The sequence below is a fragment of the Pan paniscus genome, chromosome 23, assembly GCF_029289425.2.
Source record: "Pan paniscus chromosome 23, NHGRI_mPanPan1-v2.0_pri, whole genome shotgun sequence".
In the NCBI taxonomy this organism is placed as follows: domain Eukaryota; kingdom Metazoa; phylum Chordata; class Mammalia; order Primates; family Hominidae; genus Pan; species Pan paniscus.
This window is the reverse complement of record NC_085927.1, coordinates 56,721,268-56,743,948: the sequence shown is the minus strand read 5'-3', so window position 1 is coordinate 56,743,948 and position 22,681 is coordinate 56,721,268. Positions and strand designations below refer to the sequence as shown.

Here is a 22,681-nt window from a genome sequence, read left to right as displayed (position 1 = left end):
CCCTGCATTTTCCCTCTGCTCCATTTGTCTATGTCGTTTTAGGTTAAAAAAAAAAAATGCAGATTCACTGAGCCAGACAAAGGCATGAATGTTTTTCTCTGTCTCCCTCATATATGAAAACTGTGCACTTCTCAATATCCAGCCCTGTCCCCTTTAAATTTGGAGCCCTGAAAATCGTCTTGGGAGAAAGACATAGACCTGTCTCCCAGGCGTGTGTCCTTAACTTTGGCAAGTAAACCTCCTAAAAATGACTGAGCGTTGTCTCATCATTTTTCTCAATTGACAGGGGAGGCTTTCCAAACCAACAGCTCAAGGCCCACGGTGGTCAGAGACAAGAGGACCAATTGCCAACTGCTACCACTAGCAGTGACTCAGGGTCCACACTCTGAGACCAAGAGGCCTGAGAGGTCAGCTGTACAAAGAATGCGGCAAGTGGTAGGAAAAAATAAATAAGAATAAACCAAAGGTCCTGTGGCAGGCTCTATTTCCCATTTTTAAAATCGTAAGTAAAAAGGAGGTTATAACAAATTATCTCATTTTCCAGGTATGATAGGCACAACTACTAAAAAGGACAATCAAAGAGAAGTGTCTCAAAATGACTACTTCTGTTGGATACTAATTTTCTCTTTTTGTATTCTACAATCTGTAAATACTTTTGCTTTAACAATCCTGAGGTTTTTTTTTTAACAGATTTACTGCACAGACAAGAAATGTCAAAGTTTAAACGTGCCTTTACTGAAGCAATCAACATGCAAAACAAAATATCTCAAATAATAAAAATTTCAGCTTTAAAGAGATAACATTTACTATAACAAGAAAAACGTGATAACTAAGAATAAATCTAATAAAACACGTCAGGCAGGAGAATAGGGTCTGGAGGCAGGTAACCTAAGGCCAATTCACACTAGCTTCCTAGAACTAAAAAAACAAACAAACAAACAAACAAACAAAAAAACGAAACAAAACAAAAAAAAAACAACTTTCCATGCCCAGGTAACAAAAGGACCAGAGGCTACTCCCTTCACAATCCACCCCTCTTCTGCGTGGCAGATGAAAAACTGAAAGTACCTCTGATTTGTCCCCTCCAGCAACCTAGCAGCCTGGTCCCAGGCCAAGTCTTCATCTGCACAGGAATATAATTTTGTGACTTCAGCCTCTGATTGGTCACTTTCTGCAACCAATCAGACATTTGCATAGGGTGCTTCACTTCAGCCTCTCATTGGTTGCTTTCTGCAACCAATCAGACTGATCGCGGGCCACTACCTCATTTACATAGGGTGTACACTAAGTAACCGATGGGAAACCTCTAAAGGGTATTTAAACCCCAGAAAATCCAGTTACCAGGCCCTTGAGTTGCTTGCTCAGGTCCACTCCCGACCTGTGGAGTGTGCTTTCATTTTCAATAAATGTCTGCTTTTGTTGCTTCATTCTTTCCTAGCTTTGTTTGTGCATTTTGTCCAATTCTTTGTTCAAAGCACCAAGAACCTGGACACCCTCCACCAGTAACACATGTACGAGACGCTTCATGGGGGAAATTCAAAACCTTCACTGAAAAGCATTAAAAATGACTTTTAAAAGAGGAACTAGCACATTCACAAAAATGAATATTTAATTTCATAAAGCTATCCATTCTCCCAAACTAAAAATTGTCTTTTCTGACCCCTAACTTTCCATGGAATAGAAAGATTCCATGCAATTCCAGTCATAAACCAAACAGACCCAAAAAACAAAAAACAAGTGAAAGACCTTGGCAAACTGACTCTGAGACGTATGTGGAAGAGCAAGGGGTGGGACTGGCCAGTCCACGGTGAAGAGGAAACCAGTGGGCGGTGTGCACCCCCACCAGGTAGGAGGACGTCATGAAGCTAAATTACTTGCGGGGTGCGATATGAAGGGAACACTACGTAAATACTGGGACAAAAAAACAACACAACACAACACAGATCTATATGAATGTGGCAGTGACAGAAAACAGGAGTGACATAACAAGTATGGGAGACGAGCTGGACCCAAAAACAGTATGGGGACTGCCACTGTCCCAGGAGGAAATTAAACAGACTTCTGCCTCCCATCACACATGGCCATCAACTGCAGATGAACTGAACACAGAGGCGTGAAAAGCAAAACTTTTGGATGAAAATCTGGGTGAACTTCATGTGTAGAAAAAAGTTCTTTAGATAACATGCATCAGTGCTCACCATAAAAGACTGTTAAGTTCAACCACACTAGAGCTAACAACTTCTGCTCATCAAGATCCACCAAGAAAAAAAGAAGAGAAAAGCTGCAGAGGGCAGAAGATCTTTGCAACATACAAACTGACAAAGAATCAGAATTCTTACCATGTAAAGATCAACAATTAATAAAGGAGCGAATCGACAAACCAAAAGAAAAATGGGCAAAAGGCAGGAGGAACATTTCGCAGAAGGGGGAAGACAGAAGACATCCGTAAATATACAAAGAGATGCTTAACTCGGTGAGTAACCAGAGAAACGAACGTGAGGACTGCAACAGGAATATCCACCAGAGCAACAAAAACAGGAAGTCCCACAGCATGAAGAACTGGCAAGGATGTGCGGCGTGCGGAGGGAACACTCACACGCTGCAGAGGACAGTTTCATTGATAGCGGCCGTCTGGGAAGCTTGTGGACATTATCTTGAAGGTACAACAGGCACACACCACACCCAATGATGCAATAATTGTACTCCTTTGTAAAAGCCTTAGAGAAATCTTGCCTGTGAGCACCTGCATAAATGTACGTGAAGGCTCCAGATAACACCCTTCCTAACAGCAAAACATCAGAAACAACCCAAATGTCCAACAGGAAGAAGACGAAGGAGAGTGAGGAATATTTAAATAACAAACTATTATGTAACTAGATACAACAGATTAGCTGAATCTTAGAAAACAATGAGAGACGCCGGGCGCCATGGCTCACACCTGTAATCCCAGCATTTTGGGAGGCCAAGGCGGGCAGATCACTTGAGGTCAGGAGTTCAAGACCAGCCTGGCCAACAAGGCAAATCCCTATCTCTACAGAAAATACAAAAATTAGCCGGGCGTGGTGGTGGGTGCCTGTAATCCCAGCCCAGGGAGGCTGAGGCAAAAGAATCACCCGAACCCAGGAGGTGGAGGTGGCAGTGAGCCGAGATCATACCACTGTACTCCAGCCTGGGCGACAGAGCAAGACTCTTGTCTCTAAATAAATAAAGGAAAAAAAAACAAGAGGCAGAGACCAGACTACACAAAGAGTGATGCAGCTCCAAAAGACCCAAATTAAATGAATACATTGTGTCCCTACTGTCCCATGAATGAAAGTCACAAAGAATCGTAAACATAAAAGGCAAGAAAGCGTCATCCAGGAAGGGGGTTGCAGGGGGGTGGGGGATACACAAGCGGCCTCGGTGCTCTAGGTCAGGCCTGAGGTCAAGGCCATGTTTGTAGCTGGGCAGCACTGGGGGGTTCTGTTTCCTCAATCTGGTGGTGGAACATGAGTGCATACATCCACACATATGTATTACATACATTCTTCGCTGTGTGTCAATATTATACAGTAAAAATATTTAAAGAACAAATAGGAGTCCTGTCAGCAACTGTGTCCACAAGGGCCAGATGCACCGGCAGCTCGCCACAGCAACCTTGCTTCTGGGTGAAGCACCTCCAGCTGCGCCCACTGTCTGGTTAGCACAGTGGGCATCAGCCACTCCCAACGAGGGGAACTCCCCACGGCAAGAGCTTCTTACCTCCGTCACCTTGGGCTGCAGGATCAACGCTTCAGGGCTCATGCGAGGGATGTCTATGTGGATCTGGAGAAGCAGGAGAAACGGACATTTATGTTACGTCACAACAAACATCATTACGAGCGATATGATTAAAACAGCAATACTGAGGTAAGTCCTTCCCCGGCCTCTACCCCGCTCTCTCCTTGAGGATTCTCGTTCTCCATGTTACCACCTTCTCCCCTGAAGGAGGTATCCAAAGCCTGTTCTCTCTGAACAGCTCGCCCAGGCCTAGGCGACAGGCTTGCTTGACGCTGTCCCTATCCAGCAGCCGTTGCTGCATGATTAGGAACAGAGCAGGCCTCGGCTGCTTAGTAACATCAGCCATAGCAATTAGTAAACATCGATTTTCAGCCTCTGACACAGACAGCAATTCAAGTACATCAATAGTTTACAAGTTTTCAGCTGTGACAGCTTCTTCCTGGACAGAGGCCACATTTTTCTCCACTTTATGAAGTCCTGGGGGAATCTAGAACATTTCTGAAAGGAAGCCTTTGAAAGCCTCTGTTAGTGTCAGCTGGTTCCTGCTTGGCCACCGTCTGACATCAGAGTCATAATAAAGTCCCCAACACTGCAGAGGAGGACACTTGTGGTTCAAGAAGCAACCAAACAAGAGTGTTGTGGGCTTGGCCTGGCATCACAGGCAGGCTCCCGACATCCCACGTGAACATCTCACACCAGCCCACACTCCCGTTTATCCAGGACAACGGCACCAATGGACTGAGGGAAGACAGGCACATTTTAATGCCAAAGGAGATGCTGCAATTGCATTTCATTTCGCCCCATCCTTGCACATCTCCACAGAGGACTCTAACACCCAGGAGGCTGGGACACCATCACTCTGCCACTTATCACACTGTGGCCAGGCCTCAGTTTCCTTGTCTACAAAATGCCTGCTCCAAGTATCTCAAAACGTTACTGGTGAACATCAAGATTGTGAGTCAACAGCCAAATGGAGTCAGCTGAGGCACACACACACATCTGTGATGCGTGCCAAAGGAGGCCCGCCAGCAGCAGTGCTGCCAAGGAGGAGGAGAAAGAGGAGGAGGCAGAAGCAGCACTACTCTATCCAGACAGGCAGGGCCAAAGGACTGAAGCCGGCCCCATGCAGGAGCCCAGGTGCCAGCAGGGACAAGGGCCCAGGTCTCTCATCAGGGTGTCCTGGCGGCCTAATTGCTCTCCCATACAGTTACACTCGTGTGGACACACATCTGTCCCCAGCATGAGCAGCATAAGCTCCTGCAGGGCAGGAACCAGGTCTGAGCCACCTCTGCATGACCAGGGCCAGCAAAGCCCGCTTACATAGGAGCTCCTGTCACACATTTATTGAGCAGACAAGGCAGCATCCACCAGACCCAACCCCTGCCATCATCCCCATTGTCAGGAGAGGCTCCAACGTTAGAGAGGCGGTCCTCCACAAGGCTGGGCAGGTGGGGCTCTGTGCACCCCTCTGTCCATCCCCGCCTGCCTCCCATCATACGCAGAACTGGGCAAGTCAGAAAAAGGCCACAAGAGAGCTGACTGAGGGAGGAAAAGACAGACCAGATGAACGTTTAACTCTGACTCCATGTGGCTCTCCATGTGGCTTTGACACAGCATCTTCAGCAGAAGAGTGAGCACATAAAAATCAAATGAAGAAACGATGGAAAGCAAGCGGGAAACCTGCCGAGGCCACCCCACTCCTGCTGCCTCCACCAGTGTGCAGGGGTGGCACTGCCCACTGCAGGTCAGACGGCTGGTCGGGCTCAGTCCACAGGTCAAACGCCCAAGTGGATGTAAAGGAGAAACCAAGGTCTCCAAACCCCCACCGGGCCCAGCTCTGCCTGAAATGGCAATGGCGAGAACGCAGAAGGCGCAGTTCTAAGAGGCCTCAAAGCATCAGGCAGACAGGAAAAACGACCGCGTTGCCGCAGGCGTGTCTCATCTATATTAATGTAGAAATAGTCTGGGAATTCACAATAATCTGGAATCTTTTTATTACCTATCACAGTAACTAAATAAAGATGTATGCAACCTGTTCGTAATTAACTTTCTCTTCAAACACTCGTAACAGAATTCCACTTGGTAAAACTCGCAGATAAATTCTAGTGTCATCCTTTGGAAATCTTTTCTGAAATTAAAATGCATTAAAAAACAGGTTCAAAACAACGCCAAATTTATCAATTTCCCAAAACCAGTGGAGTGGCAAAAGAGGCCAGGTAAGCTAATATTTCCTTAAGCAAATCCAAAGTAATCTGTGTATCAAATCAGTTTCCCAGAGTAACTGGGTGGCGGTCCAGTGCGGTCCAGGGGCCCTGGTGTGAGACAGAAGGCAACATGGGCCAGGGGCAGCTCCGGCCTGGAAGGAAATGGAGATGGCTGCTTTGCCCCAGCCTCACTCCTAAGCAAGTCACTTTTCCTCCTGCAGTCCTGTGTCCCATCCATCTTGGAAGCTGCTGTCCAGGAAGGCATTTAACTTAAAGAATCTTTGTTATGTAACAGAGGTAAGGCATATATTTGGACTTTTTTTTTTTTTTTTACAGATAAAACCAACTAACAAAGAGATGTGGCTATCCCACATCTGAGAGAGAAAATGTGGCAAAGCTCCATCACCTAGAAGCAGGGTTTGCAGAGGGAAACATTCCTGCCATGCCTCAGGAAACCCAGAAGCTGGTTTCAGATAGCTAAGACAATAATACCAATTGAGAACCACCATTTTGACCTTTCACATATTGCAAAGACAGTGAGAATTATAAAGTCCTCAAAGAGCTATTCTAACAGCAAATTCTGGATGTACCGTGAATCATAAATCAATTTTAAGTATTTTCCCATTATGTACATCATCTGTCAACTGACTAAGAAACCATAATTAGACACACTTTATATTAAACTAAATCACAAAATGGTAACTTGGCTACACCTTCTGCTATGATCTGAAGTGTGTCCCCTGCAAAACCAAACTGATGAACACACCTTTCCTGGGTCGGTATCACATCCCTACCTGGACTGAAGAGCCCAGCGCCAGAGAACCCCAGGCAACCTCTCTGTCCTGATGCCATCAGCTAAGTGGTTGGGCCTGGGCCTTTAGGAATGGCCTTTTATTACCAGACAGCAGCTCACTGTGATACAAACTCCCACCATCACCCCAAGGCCGGTCTCAGGAATCCAAGGCATTTATTTTGTAACCTCAATTTAAAATACTCTTTTTACTTTTGTAGAGGGAACTGAAGACAAGCAAGATAGTACTAGCAGAGGAAATTTGCCATTATTTGTTTTAAAATTTATTTATTAGAAAATAAAAATCTGTGAGCTAATCAGGGACCTGCATCTTTAACTCTGACCAACTCCACATGGTTTTGATAAAACATTTCCTCCTATAAATCACAGCAAAGCAAAGTACATCAGGCAACATACGAAAAAAAGAAAGGATTCCCACCTGCCTGTATGTGTCCTGGTGAACTTCGTCGTTCCTAGAATCGTAATAGTGCTCAATAAATGCAAAATATTCTTTTTGTTTTCTCTGGAGAGTGGCTGGTCTCCGGTCTACATTGGCGGGAAGGTAACCCTGGGTGAGAAATAAACAAAAAATATACATGGTTATAGCTAATTCATGGAGTCCCTATTATTAAGCGTGAAATAAAAAGACTTCCATCCTACCTAAACTTGGCATTCTGAAATCTGACACAGAGAGGAGCACAAATTGTGGGAAAAAAGAAACACACACAGAGGAGCTCAGCCAGCTGAACACAATGCAAGCACCACTCCCGACAGCACTCAGGAAGGGGCCTGGGCTTGCGTCCGCAGCCTCCCGGTGCAGGCCCTCCCCACTCACCTGGACAACAGTCCCACAGGCCCTGCAGCAGGTGGGCCCAAGGCTCTTCTACAACAGGGCTGCGAGATGAAACAAGCGCTTCTCTAGAGGCCTCATATACCAGACAGGATTCCAAAGTCTGAACTGTCTTCTAACAGCAACCACGCACACACACCCCACGCACACACACACATATGCACGCATGCATATACACACATACGTGTGTACGTACTCTCACTTATGCAAATGTGCTATCTTCAAAGACTCATGGGCCCATGGCAGCTGCAGTCTCAGTACATAAAGGGGACTTGAAGTCAGAAAGGGCCAGGCAGCACAAGGAGGTCACGAAGAGCCTGATTCCTGGGCCAGACTGCCCAGGATTTCATGGTTTCTGTTGCCTTGTTTCTACTTTTTAACTTGACATTATTGACAATATATAGTTGTCCCTAAGTATCTATGGGGGATACCAAAATTCTTAGCTACTCAAGACCCTTATATAAAATGCCATAGTATTTGCATGTAACTTATGCACATCTGCTTGAATACTTTAAATAATCTCTAGATGACTTATGACACCTGATACAAGGTAAATGCTATGTAATTGTTATACTGTGCTGTTTTTTATTTATGTTATCTTTTGTTGCACTGTTACCATTTATTTATTTATTCATTTATTTTGAGACAGAGTCTCACTCTGTCGCCCAGGCTGGAGTGCAGTGGCATGATCTCGGCTCACTGCAAACTCCGCCTCACGGGTTCAAGTGATCTCCCGCCTCAGCCTCCCGAGTAGCTGGGACTGCAGGCACCCGCCACCACGCCCAGCTAAATTTTGTATTTTTAGTACGGGTTTCACTATGTTGGCCAGGATGGTCTCGATCTCTTGACCTCGTGATCCACCCGCCTCAGCCTCCCAAAGTGCTGGGATTACAGGCATGGGCCACCGTGCCGGCCTTTTTTTCCCAAATATTTTCGATGCACAGTTGGTTGAATCTGCAGATGCAAAACCCCCAGATATAAATGGCCAATTCTAATTTATAAAATAAGATGCACCCATTTTAAGCAATCAGTTTGGTGGCTTTTGACAAGGGCATCCAGCTATGTAACTCCTGCTCCAAGGAAGATACAGACACACTTCTATCCCCCCGCCCCTGTATACTTCCCAGTACCCTCTGCAGTCCATCCCAGCCCTGGCCGGGGAGGTGCTCACCTCCTCACTGTGCATGGCTGAGGCTGCCCTAGGACTCCCCAGAAATGGAGTCACTCAGGACCTACACATCGTGCAAGCTTTTCCTTCACTCAGCAGCACAGCACCTTCCGAGACGGATCCAAGTTACGTGAATCAGCTTTGATTTCCTTTTTCTAGCTGCGTCCGTTGAACGGATCCACCAGTTTGTTAAAGATTCGCCTGTCGATGAGCATTTCGGTTGTTTCCGGTTTGGGGTTTGTTATATTCCTGCACAGGATTTTCGTGGGCATACGCTTTGGGTTTTCATGGTTAAATACCTAGGAGTCGAGTTACTGGGCCATAACATTGGGATATGCTTAGTTTTCTAAGAAACTGTCAGCTCTTTTTCCAAAGAAATTACTCCACTTTACATTCCGACAAGCAATGTATGAGAATTCCAGATGCTACACAGCCTTTCCAACACTTAGTACTGTGAATCTAACTATCAGCCATGCAGTTGGGTGTGGTTTTAATTTCGTTTCCATAATGATCAATGATACCGAACATCTCTTCGTGGGGCCATCGCATCTCTTCCTTGGTGAAGTATCTGTTCAAATCTTTGGCCCAGCTTTTACTCAGGTTGTGTGTCGTCTTCTCACTGAGTTTGACGAGCTCTGTACACACTCTAGATACAAATCTTTTTCCTTTGTATTTACTGTCATTCCTCTCCCCAGTCTATGGCTTGCTTTTATGTCTCAAACAGATAAGGTCTTAAAGTTTCATGAAGTCCAGTTGATAGTTTTTCTTTTATAATTAGTGTTCCTGTATCTTATTTCAAAAAGATTTTCGGACAGACGCGGTAGCTCACACCTGTAATCCCAGCACTTTGGGAGGCCGAGGCAGGCAGATCACGACGTCAGGAGTTCGAGACCAGCCTGGCCAACATGGTGAAACCCCATCTCTACTAAAAATACAAAAATTAGCCAGATGTGGTGGCACATGCCTGTAATCCCAACTACTCAGGAGGCTGAGGCAGGAGAATCACTTGAACCCGGGAGGGAAGTTGCAGTGAGCCGAGATCAGGCCACTGCACTCCAGCCTGGGCAACAGAGCAAGGCTCTGTCTCAAAAAAACAGAAAAGGCTTTTCTCCTTGTTTTTTTCCTAGCAGTCTTACTGCTGTGCCTGGCCATGTCTTTCTCATCCCTCAAGTGTCTCCAGTGGTCACTTCTCCCATGAAGTCTGACTGGGCTCCTGGTCAGTAGTCACTTCTCCCACGAAGTGGTGCTGGTCACCTGGCGCTCCAGCGGCATCTAGCAGGAAGTTCACTCAGGACCAGGCCCTCATGGTACCAACCAGATGGCAGGCACACAAGCTTTCACTGGGTGAATCACATATGAACGAGTGACTGAATGAACAAATACATCCCGGAAGGCACTTTTAGCCTTTGAAAGTGTTTCCCCATCTGTAGTAGACATCACTGTGTTAGCCACCAAATATCTACTCATCCTTGTTCGAACAGAGCCCTGAAGCTGCTCTGGGAGCCACGGCACCCTCTGCCCAACCCTTGTGGTCCGGATGAGAAGCCTCTTCTTTCAGGACAGGTCTTAACTGGGCTAAGCTACACGGCTAAGCCATCTTCCAGCCACCATGACTGACAGTTTGGGGGTGGAGAGGTGGCCCAAGGCAGGAATAGGAGCCAAGCCAGGGCTTTTCTTGGCTGCTGCTGTGAATGAAAGTGAACGCGCACAGTGTGGAGTTGCGGCGGCCACCCTCTGATGGGAGGGGAGAATCACAAGCTGCAGGTCCACTGAGAAAAGCTGACCTGAAAGAGAGCGGGACTCAGAGAGCCGCCAGGCCTCGAGCATGAAGCCAGACTCTAGCCCCATCTTTTCAGCTGCGTGAGCACTGGCATTCCTTCCATCCTCCGTAAGCTTCCACTGGCACCTATTCCATATTATAAATTACACTCAGGCACACTCACGTTAACACATTAGGATCACACCACTGAAACTTCTTTTTAATAAATGCTTATTGAAGTATAGCATACTTAGATAAAGGTGTACCCCAAAATCGTGTGCATTATCACAAACTGAACACATCCATCAATACCACCCAGGTCAAAGCCAGACCATCACCGTCTTAGCAGGCCTCTCGGCCACCGCCCCTTACCTCCTCCCCTCCTAAGTGGCATTTTTTCTGTCTGGCTGCTTTCATTCAGGGTTACACTTGAAAATTAATTCATGTTATAACACGTAACAGTAGTTCCTTCCTCCACTGCCGCATAACACTGCCGTGTATGAAATCCATTCTGTTAACAAACACTTGTGCTGTTTCCAGTTTTTGCTTTAAAGATTCTTGAAGCTCCCTTTTACAGTACATGAGATGCATTTCTGTTAAGTGTATACCTGGGAGCGGGCCTGCTAGGTTTGCACACCTCCGAAAGACTTTGCTAAAGAATCTTCAAAGTGACTCTACTCCTGTCAGAAGTGTATGCAAATTCCCAATGTCCTACATCCTTGCCAACACTTGATACTGTGCAACCTTTTCACATTAGCCATTCTGATGGCTTTGCAGTGGTATCTATTAAGCTACATTTCATTTTCATCTGAATTTCCCAGGAGACAAAGGGATGCCATTGCGTGTCTGCATCTGTGAAGTGTGAGTATAGATGTTTGAGTCCCTTCCCATGAGGCCATCTGCCTCCTCCTTTCTGATTCACAGGTGTTCATATCCAGATAGTCCACATGTGAGTCCTGCTGTAAACAGCCTCCTTCTGTGACTTGCCTTTTCACCCTATTAATGACGTCTTTGATGAAGAGAAGTTCCTAACTTTAATGTAGCCCAGTTTATGATCGGTCCTTTCCCTTTAAAATCATGGCCATATTCCCACTGTTGTTAAGTCCTGTTCTACAACAGGAATCAGCAAACTACGGCCCACCACCTATTTGTGTAAATAAAATTTTGCTGGACAGGGCACGGCCCATCCGTTTATGTACTGTGTGTGGCTGCTTTTGCCCTATTGCAGCAGAGTGGAGTGGCTACAAGAGACCACACGGCCCACAGGCTCAAATATTTACTATCTAGGCCTTTACAGAAAACATTTGCCAACCGTGCTCTAAAACATCCATTTTGAAGGTGACACTGGCTTCCATCATACGCATTTCTATGGCACCTTTCCCCGATTTGTGAGTATTTTGATTATTTCTAATTGTCCAGTATTCTCAAACACACATCAGCTAACAATGTCAATTACTTCCTGAAGTAAACTTCCTACAGTGAACTTTTAGCTCAAAGGAATACCGGATACCTTCAAGGTTCACGATGCGTGATTTCCAAGTAGCCCTGGCAGAAAGGGCATCGGGTCACAACGGCCTGGTGACACGCATGTCAAACGCATCCCCAACCCAATGGGAGGAGGTGCCCCAGAGGAGAACACTCTCTCCAGAAAACAATCCTCGGTGAATTACAGTATTCTGGAGAGGGGCACAGAACAGTCTAGCTGCCAAGAGGTACTCGAGGGACACTCAGAGTCCTCGTGATGGAGGAAAGGTGTGGCCATTATTCCCACCTGGCCTCTGTTTTCCCATAAAATGAGGAAATAGTAGTATTCCAAAGAGTGTATTGATTCGCATAATTCTAACAGTGACTGGCCAGGCGCGGCAGCTCACACCTGTAATCCCAGCACTTTGGGAGGCAGAGGCGGGCAGATCACGAGGTCAGGACATTGAGACCATCCTGGCTAACACGGTGAAAATACAAAAAATACAAAAAATTAGCCAGGTGTGGTGGCGGATGCCTGTAGTCCCAGCTACTTGGGAAGATGAGGTAGGAGAATGGCGTGAACCCGGGAGGCGGAGCGTGCAGTGAGCCAAGATCGCACCACTGCACTCCAGCCTGGGCAACAGAGTGAGACTCCGCCTCAAAAAAAAAAATAAAAAAAAATTCTAACAGTAACAAAAAGAATAACCAGCCCCGAGTGTGCACAGAAGTGCCAGGCGTGGTTCTGCAGTGCCTTCCGGGTGGTTATTTAATGACCCACCTGAGCATCTCCAGAATCAGGCCTCTTTCACTGGGATGTGCTGGTGGATTGCCAGGTGCAGAGCTCCTTCTGTTGGGTACCCAGCCCTGCCCACAGTGATGGGAAGGCATAAAATTACAAGGGGGGGCAGTGACGGCCAGACCTGAGTGAAACAAGCTTCTACTTCAAGTTCAAGCCAGCTTCACAGATAACCCTCTCAGAGCCACAGGCTTCATCCAGACCCGTCTGCACCTTGTTGTTATTTCAAGCCTGTCCATCTCTTGGCAATAACAATTACATACGATTACTTCTTTTTCTTTGCCCCCGAATTGCCATACCCACAGGTGAACTAAGGAAGGGCTGGGTCCTCACCAGGCTCCGTGCTTCACACAGTGCTGCTTTAATCCCACTAATCACAGAAGGCCGTCACTGTCCCTATCTGCAGATGAGGAGACAGGCTCAGGAAACGTGGTTAATGTGCCCAGAGTCGCATGGACACGAAGGCAAACTCAAGCCAAGCCCCAGCTCCTAACCTGAGGTCCCACACTGCTCAGGAGAGCCATGTGATCCCAAGTCACTGAAGACCTGGGGACAAATCCGCATGCTAAGAGCCACCCACAGATACACACAACAACAACATTCATTCACCCAGCCCCAGCCACTCTCCCACCTGCTGCTCAGCCCTGGATACAGAGACGTTGAAGACTGGCCGGGCTCACAGGGGACTGTCCATCAGTGGGTGGACACAGACCCCACAGTCCTTTCTCCACACTCTGGCTGTAGAGACTCTGTGACAATCACATCATTTTAACACCACCACCCCGAAAACACTTCCAATTGCTTCTAATCATGCCCAGCATAAAAGCCCAGCCCCTGCCTAGGCTGACCGCTCCTGCGGGCCTGGCCCTTCCTGCCTCTCTGACCAAGAGGCCGAGACTCGTCACTCACCATGGCCCCTCCCACTTTTACTTCGCTGCTTAAATGTTCCTTAAATGCCACACCTCTCCTGCCTCAGTGCCTCTCTCTGAACTTACTCTTCCTCTGCTAGGACCCATTTCATCTAGATCAGGGGTCAGCAAACTGACCATCAGCCAATCCTGCCCACCCATTTTTGTAAAGAAAGTGTTATGGGAACACAACTATGTGCTTTCCTTTATACAGATTCCCTGTGGCTGCTCTGGGCCACAATGGCAGAGATTAGCTGCTACAGACCACAGGGGCCACCAAGCCCAGGGTGTTGACTGGCTGCCCTTTCGAGGACAGCCGCTGTCCGCTGCTCTCAGTCTGTGCAGGGCCAGCAGCCACCTTTCCACAAGAGCACCCTCTCTCGGTCTCCACCTCCCCAGCTGTGGGAGGAGCCCACGGCACTGCTTCCTGTTACTTACTGTTCTCCCTCTTCATCACCTGTGTCTGGTGGGCACTATTCCCTGATGGGAAACACAGTAAGGGAACGGGTAAGCCCTCTCCAAAGAATGAACCAGACAGGAATGCACCCCCAGGCACCTGCTTAGCTGCCTCCCTTGCTCCTCTAAGTCCCTGCTCAAAGTCACCTCCTCAGTGCGGCCCACCCTGACCACTACCCACCTACTTCAACAGCCCCTTCCCCTCCTCGGCCCTCACCATCCCACCAAGCTGATCCCAGCCCTTTTCCTACAGCACTCCTCACATTCCACAGCACATCAAATCTACTTCTCGGTATATTGTTTGTCTTCTCCCACCAAAATGTGAGGTCCACGAGGGCGGAATGTTCATCCAAGGGCTTGGAATGCTGTTTGCCCCACAACGGAACCTCAGTCCTTCCTCGCTGAGTGCAAGAGTGATCACGACATGCAGCGATCCTGTCAGACCCAAAGGTGGCCACAGCCCTGAGACTCAGGGAGAAAGATGCATGTGCTCACTTGGGACAAGTAAGAACAAGCATACACTTCTGGGTTTGGTTTTGATAGTGGAGAAGACAGAGGTGGAGAGAAAGAGACGGAGCACAGAGGACACAGGGAAATGTGTCCGGGTTGGCCGGGGGCAAGGCCGGAAACAGAGCCTGGCCAATGATGGGTGTGAAGCTGCGTGCAGCAGCCAGGAGAGAAGGCCTGTGTGCCAGTGAAGGGGCCTGGCCTTCAACACAGGGCAGCGTAGGCCACCAGGGGTGATCAGCTAGGCCGTAGTGTAGGCAGCCTGACATCAACCGCATTCAGTGGCAACAAAAAATCCATAGTGAACTTGCAAGAGGGCTCTCAGAAATACTTCCAACTCCCCAAAATGTAAATTAACTTGAAACACAAATTCTAAAAGGCAAGTACGTCATCATCGGAATGCAGGCAATAAAAACCCTACACGTGCTCCTGACACTCCCATCCCTAAAGGAAAACACACATATGCAAGTTGAGGCCTTTCAATAATTAAGCAAGACTAGAAATTATGCAAATGAAATACATTCAAGTATGCAATGAATTTTAAATGACAGAACTACAGAAAACTTAATTGCTGTATTAGCATGCTATAAAAACACTCATCATAAATGTAAAACAATGCATGCATATACTTATATCTAAATTGTCCCGGTGACACAAGAACCAAATTGTTCCCTCCCACTGTGTTCCTATGCAAACCTACCTCAATAAACTGCAAAAACAAAGATAATACTGGAGCTTCACTCATCACTGTTAACCATTAGACTCACTAATGCAAATGTTCAATGTTTAATTAGTTTTTGTGCCATGTTTCTGAAATACTTATTTTAAAAAGAGCCAGAAATATGATTCTGTATAGCAGTAATTTTTAAAAAGTTACTACCCTGCTTGCATAAAATGTAAACATTAAGTAGTATTACTAGTGGCTTAATGGTATGTTCTAGACTAGATGTTAGTTTTTCATAAATGACAAGTCATGTTTCTCGTCCTTCTTCATTGAAGTGGCACTGCCCACTCATCAATTAAAAATAAGGCTACTAGAATCATGTTAATGACAAATCATAAACACAATGAAAAAGAGTCATTAGTTTGCCAGACCCTGAAATAGGTTCCCATTCAAGCACAGCTTTGGTTATCTGCCTTTTAAGCCGGACAAATGATAAATTCTCAATTCTGGGTGTAACTGTTAACCTCTGAATCCTGGAAGGACTCATAGACTGGGATAAATCCCTCCCATCTTACCCTGCTCACCCGAACCCTCCCAGACAACATGCTCATGGCTCTCAGCGAGTCTCACTCAGCCTCTCTCCTCCAACGCGGGCCCTCCAACGCCCCAGGCCAGCTCTCCTGCCCAGGTACCTCAGCCCAGGTGTGTGCTGCCTGCAGTGGCGGGCATAGCGCATAACTCTCAATGACCTGCTTCCCAGGTGGTTCATGTATGCCCTACCTTGCCCCACTGGAGCCTGAGAGTCCTAGAGCAGCCGTCTTCAGCCCTGGGCACACGTGAGAACCCCCAAGAACCGAGGTAACAGTATTTCCTGAGCTCCAAAGGTGATAATGACATGTGACCAGAATGGAAACCCACAGGTGAAGAGGGCAGGCCTGAACCTCCCACACCCTCGCCTCCCATCCCCTGCCTAGCCGCAGGGTAGGCACTCTGTGGACTGCATGGTTCACGGCATGCTAGAGTCAGTCAACACCCTGACGCCTGAGTCCACCCTAGAGATTCCAATTTGCTTCGTGGGCCCGGACACCAGGATCGGGAAAAGCTCCCAGGAGAGTTGAATGGGAAGCCAGGTTTAAACTTTGGGATTCAGGGAATGATAAAGAGGCATCCTTGATTGGGGAGACCCCTTCCCTGCTGAGTTCCCAGTCCCCACCATTGTCCCAGAGGTTCTTGTAACCCCAGCACCTGCAGAGGGCCTGGCTGAGAGCAGATGTGTGAGCAGCACATGCTGACTCAGGGATGGGTGACTGGCATTGTGCACTGTGCTCCCAGATCTCTCCCCAGATCTCTCCTCTTACAGAAGGCCCAGAGCCATGGTGCAGCATGACTGCCTGGGGAGCTGGATGGCATCAGTGCTCACCAACACAGGGCATGGAGCATGGCAAATGCACAGTGAGCACTTGTTCCCGGAAAAAGAACCAACGCTTGCTCCCTACTCTAGCTGCCAGAGTCCTCTTACTCCACCCCTGTAGCCTTTGGCCCCTCAACTCCCTTACCTGTCCCTTCCCAGTTCTTCCTGTCCCAGCTCTAGTCCCCTCCCAAGAGCCTGCCAAGAGCAGCCTCCCCTTACAACCAGCACTGCTCCTACGAGCCAGAAACTGGGCAAGAACAGCCTGTTCCCTGAGCTGCCTGCCACAGGCCTGTCCACAAGAATCTCTGAATGCGTGGTCTGATGCAGGGCAAGCACTCAGTAAGGGACAGACACAGGGCAGCAGCGCACTGGGAGCACAGGAATAAGATCCTGAGAGAATGGGATCCGTCTCCACGTAGCCTAGGTCTGTCGGGGTTGGAGGGGGCAAGAGAAAAAGGCAGGCCTTCTACTATCTGTTCTGCAGGCCCCAGGGGGACGACTTGGTCTCCTTCCCTGCGTGCTATTTCCCAGCACCCGACACAGTGCCTAAAACACAAAGTGCTCAATAAATGCCAATGGATGAATGAATGGATGAATGAATGAACCAACCAACGGCTCTTTCAAGGCTTTACTCTTCCAGAAACACAGGCTCACCACTCCCAGTTTCTCCTTCAGAATAAAACCCAAGCAATGAGGTGGGTAGGGATGGCAGTAGGGCGGCTGTCACCTGGCCTCCTCTTGGGCCCCTCTACACCAGCCTGTGTTCCTGCTTGTCCCACCCCTACTGTGTGCCCCAGCTCTCATGGTCTCCCCACTTCCCACTAGCAGAGAGAACACTAACAACACTTTTGAGATGCCACGTAAGATGCCACCTTCCCCAAGAAGCCTTACTTGGCATCCTCATGAACCCTTTCTTAGCACCCCACATTTGCAACGACAAGCTTTGCTCCCTGATCTAACATTTGTTTTCTACTCATCTGTCAATCCAAGCCCTGAGAGGGCCAAGAACCACCACGTTCATCCCTATCCCTTGTGACTGCAAGTCTCCACACCCTCCCCTCCTTCCCCACCTGCCATGGCCATGCAGATCCCAGGTGTGAAGTCCCCTCTTAACAGAAGCTGACCCTCTGCACTAAACTGCCCCCACGCTGTGGTACTCCTCCACCCCCTGGTTCATACTCGTGTCCTGTCCATCCTATAGCATGCAGTCTGGCCTCCACCACCACTGTCCCACCACAAGTCTGCAGCACCCGACCTCCTCCTAATGGCAGGCTAGTGTCTAATTCATCTCCGGCTCCCAAGCAAAGGCCCCTGCAAGCTATGATGGTTAGAGGACTACACGTGCCTGTCCTTTCATAAGTCAACGCTCTGAGAATGCTCAGGCTTTCTCTTGTGAAGGAAAATGCTTGGGCCCCCAAGATCACTATAAAAAACTCAAGCTAGAAACTGCTTAGGGCAAACCTGCCTCCCATTTTATTCAAAGTCACTCCTCTGCTCACTGAGACAGATGCACACCTGATTTGCCTCCTTTGGAAAGGCTAATCAGAAACTCAAAAGAATGTAACCATTCGTGTATCACCTATCTGTGACCGGGAAGCTCCCTCGCCACTTCTTACATGTACTGATGGATGTCTCATGTCTCCCTAAGTGTATAAAACCAAGCTGTGCCCCGACCACCTTGGGCACATGTCGTCAGGATCTCCTAAGGCTGCGTCGCCAGTGCGCCCTCAACCTTGGCAAAATAAACTTTCTAAATCAACTGAGACCAGTCTCAGATCTCCTGGGTTCACACTCTCACTTGCCTCGCCGGGATTCCTGGCCCAGACTCCACCTACACCCACCTGCCCTCCTGTCCACAACCAGCAGAGTGGGGCTGTCTGTCACCTCCCCTTGTGCTCCTCTGTCCACTGAAACCAGAGTGTCCATTTCCACATCAACTCCCGTACTACACACATTAGGGAAGCGGAACCACAACCCTCAGAGGCTGAGAATTAGAGGAGAAAGCACAGTATAAAATAACTCACGTGAGACTTTCCCCCTAGACACGGCACATCCTTAATAAACAGAAAACGGCAATTCGGTGTTTTCATCAAAACTTCCTACAAACCAACCTGAGAAGTCTGCAACCTATCTTAGGGGACATTTAGAAAACTGGATATAAACTGGAAAACTAGGTTAAAATAAAAAAGCACCAAACAAAAACATAAGCAATGGCAGCAAGTCTAATTTTAATTGCAAAAGAATATTTAATCAATAAATATTCGCTGTTCAGAGCTGCGTCTGCATTTAGGATTACGAGGTACTAAGCTGCAAACTTATTAAGGCTCATTAGCCAGAAAGAGTCTTAAATACTAAAAGTCAGACCCAGTTTAGAGTAAACATTTAGAGCTCCCTATTGACTTAGCTCCAAAAATAATGAAAAAGGAAAAGAGAAGAAAACTGTCTATAAACAATTCTGAAATGGTGGGCAGGGCCAAACTCACTTCCAACGGCAAGCCTGAGCTAAGTGCACGAAGGCATGCTGATGTCACCACCGCCTACCCCAACCTCTCCCCAAGGACTTCCAGACCGGCAGCTGAGCGCCAGAGCTGCGGCAGCCAGAACTCCACACTCCACCACAGAAACACAAACCACTTCTCTCATCCATTTCTTCTCTTTTCCTAACAACGCTACTAATACTTACAAAAAAAAAAAAAAACTTGGTCAAACATATGTCCTTGTTTTCAGCATATTTGAAACAAAATTAAAACATATTTCCCTGTTTCAACTCCTCGGAGTTGAAACAACCATCTATGCTGAAACCTTTCTATATCACAGGCTGGAACATAGAAAGATTTTTTAATAAAATCTGAGGAAAAAATATAGTTGTCATAATTATTACCTATTCTTGTTTTCTGCCAGTCCTGTCAAACCAAGCTTAAAATTAAGCAAAGAATGGAAAATGTCAGCTTAGCCAGAACAAAGGCCTTTATCACTGCAACAAAGCCAGGGCAAACCCGTGGGCTGTGGCTGTCAGGCCCTACTCAGGCCAGACGCCTGCAGTCCCTGTGCACAGGAAGGAGGCGCTGATGGGCGGTGCGGTGGGACTTACTGAGAGGAGCTTCCACGTCATTGGACGCACTGGCTTAGGGATTCCGGACCAGCTCAACCTCCGTAATTCCTCTGTTGATGAAAAAAGAGACAAGGAAAAACAAGATTTGCAAAAGGTTAGCAAACCTCCCCAGTGCTTTAACACATTCCACCTGTTTAATTAGGAGGCAAGGAGCCCCATAAACAAATTAAACTAAATCATCAACATTTCAGATACGATTGATTTCAATATCTGAGAGAAGGTAAGTGACCATTCTATTCAAACCAAGCTACAGGTTACCTGTTTACAACAGAATCCTGGAGCTACCCTGGAACACGTGAGGCCCCATGATCCCTTCCTCCTTCAACCAGAGAAGTCCAGAGTATACTGGCCTCCTTCCCTCCCACCTCCTTCTCTCCCCATCTCCTTCTCTCCCCCTCTCCCACCCTCCCACCTCCTTCTCTCCCCACCTCCCACCTCCTTCTCTCTCCCTCCCACCTCCTTCTCTCCCCCTCCCACCTCCTTCTCTCCCCCCTCCCACCTCCTTCTCTCCCCCCCAACCTCCTTCTCTCCCCCGTCCCACCTCCTTCTCTCCCCCCCACCTCCTCTCCCCCTCCCACCTCCTTCTCCCCCTCCCTCCCACCTCCTTCTCCCCCTCCCTCCCACCTCCTTCTCTCCCCGCCACCTCCTTCTCTCCCCCCTCCCACCTCCTTCTCCCCCTCCCACCTCCTTCTCTCCCCCACTCCCACCTCCTTCTCTCCCCCCCACCTCCTTCTCTCTCCCCCTCCCACCTCCTTCTCTCCCCCCACCTCCTTCTCTCTCCCCCTCCCACCTCCTTCTCTCCCCACCTCCTCTCCCCCCTCCCACCTCCTTCTCTCCCCCAACCTCCTTCTCTCCCCCAACCTCCTTCTCTCCCCCAACCTCTTTCTCTCCCTCCCCCCACCTCCTTCTCTCCCCCTCCCACCTCCTTCTCTCCCCACCTCCTCTCCCCCTCCCACCTCCTTCTCTCCCCCAACCTCCTTCTCTCCCTCCTCCCACCTCCCTCTCTCCCCCCTCCCACCTCCTTCTCTCCCTCCTCCCACCTCCTTCTCTCCCTCCTCCCACCTCCTTCTCTCCCTCCTCCCACCTCCTTCTCTCCCCCTCCCACCTCCTTCTCTCCCCCCCACCTCCTTCTCCCCCCACCTCCTTCTCTCCCCCCTCCCACCTCCTTCTCCCCCCCACCTCCTTCTCCCCCCCACCTCCTTCTCTCCCCCCTCCCACCTCCTACTCTCCCCCCTCCCACCTCCTTCTCTCCCCCTCCCACCTCCTCCTCTCCCCCCTCCCACCTCCTCCTCTCCCCCCACCTCCTTCTCTCTCCCCCTCCCACCTCCTCGTCTCCCCCCACCTCCTTCTCTCTCCCCCTCCCACCTCCTTCTCTCTCCCCCTCCCACCTCGTCTCCCCCCACCTCCTTCTCTCTCCCCCTCCCACCTCCTTCTCTCCCTCCCTCCTCCTTCTCTCTCCCCCCACCTCCTTCTCTCTCCCCCTCCAATCTCCTTCTCTCTCCCCCTCCCACCTTCTCTCCCCCTCCTACCTCCTTCTCTCCCTCCCTCCCACCTCCTTCTCTCTCCCCCTCCCACCTTCTCTCCCCCTCCCACCTTCTCTCCCCCTCCCACCTTCTCTCCCTCCCACCTCCTCTCCCTCCCTCCCACCTCCTTCTCTCCCTCCCTCCCACCTCCTTCTCTCCCTCCCTCCCACCTCCTTCTCTCTCTCCCTCCCACCTCCTTCTCTCTCTCCCTCCCACCTCCTTCTCTCTCTCCCTCTCACCTCCTTCTCTCTCTCCCTCTCACCACCTTCTCTCTCTCCCTCCCACCTCCTTCTCTCTCTTCCTTCCCCCTACTCTCTCCTGAAGGCTTTTTCCCCAACCTGATCATGTTAATTGGTTTTCCTTTCTTTCATCCATCTCAACTTTCTATATGCTATTTAAGCATACATATATGATGTGGTTTTTCTCACTACTGGTTTTGAAAGAAATTGTTTCACGGAGATAAGCTTGTCTTTATACACCATTAATTAAGGATGTGGCCATATTCTACACAGACAACAAAGTCTTCAAGGTAGTCTAATACAAGTCAATGAGGCTTTATAAATACCTACAAGTAGAAAAAAATCACGAGCAGGGAGGGGCTGGCCAGAGGCAGAGGGGTCCTGGAGCAAGGTCCAGCACCTCCAAGGGCAGGGAAGGACAAGCATCGGGCAGAGGGGTAAGGCTGTGGGCCCTGCATTCCATCGACCTTCCGAGTCTCCTTGAGTGTCTCACTCCCATGCCCCAAATGGCAAGAGAATCCATTTCTATGTCTAGGTATAGCAACACTTGTCCAATCCCACGGAAACTCAAGTAATTATTTCTTTAAGTTAGGAATCTACCATTAGGTTGTTTTCCTAACAGCTTGGAGCTAATGATTAATAACAGGAATAAAAGAAATGATTAAAGAGAAGACTTTGCTAATATAATCAACAAAATACAAAGTCCTGACATCTAATCTTTTTCCAATTACTAAAGTCTAAGTAAAATAAGTACAGAATAATTGGGCAATAGTCGCAGCAATAACTTGCATTTTACAGCAATCTCAGAAAATATCAAATCTTCCCCAGTACCCTAAGGATATTATGAAAAGCAGGAACCTCATATCTGAACACCAATAATGTAACGTTTACCGACCATGTTCCCAGTGTCTCTCCCTTGGCATAACTCTGGTTTTCTGATTATGGTTTACGAGAAAAAGCTGAGAGGAAACTCATTTGTTAATGTTCTCTAAACCTCTCTCTTCACTGGAAGAAATTCACAAAAATTCAAAAATCCTGAATATACATAATGAGACAAGCCTCAAACTGCTC

General features: G+C 48.3%; 1 protein-coding gene across 7 annotated transcripts in view; it reads right to left on the bottom strand.

Annotated features, from left to right (window-relative positions):
* TBC1D22A (TBC1 domain family member 22A) overlaps positions 1–22,681 on the bottom strand; it is a 419,760-nt gene that overhangs the window by 281,795 nt on the left and 115,284 nt on the right. For all 7 annotated transcript variants that reach the window (XM_003812372.6, XM_055106057.2, XM_014343350.6 and 4 more), the window contains 3 exons: positions 19,828–19,898; positions 7,193–7,321; positions 3,742–3,804 (listed from right to left, as the gene is read on the bottom strand). In XM_003812372.6, the coding sequence (XP_003812420.3) occupies positions 3,742–3,804; positions 7,193–7,321; positions 19,828–19,898 (263 nt within the window). The remainder of the gene's footprint in view (positions 1–3,741; positions 3,805–7,192; positions 7,322–19,827; positions 19,899–22,681) is intronic.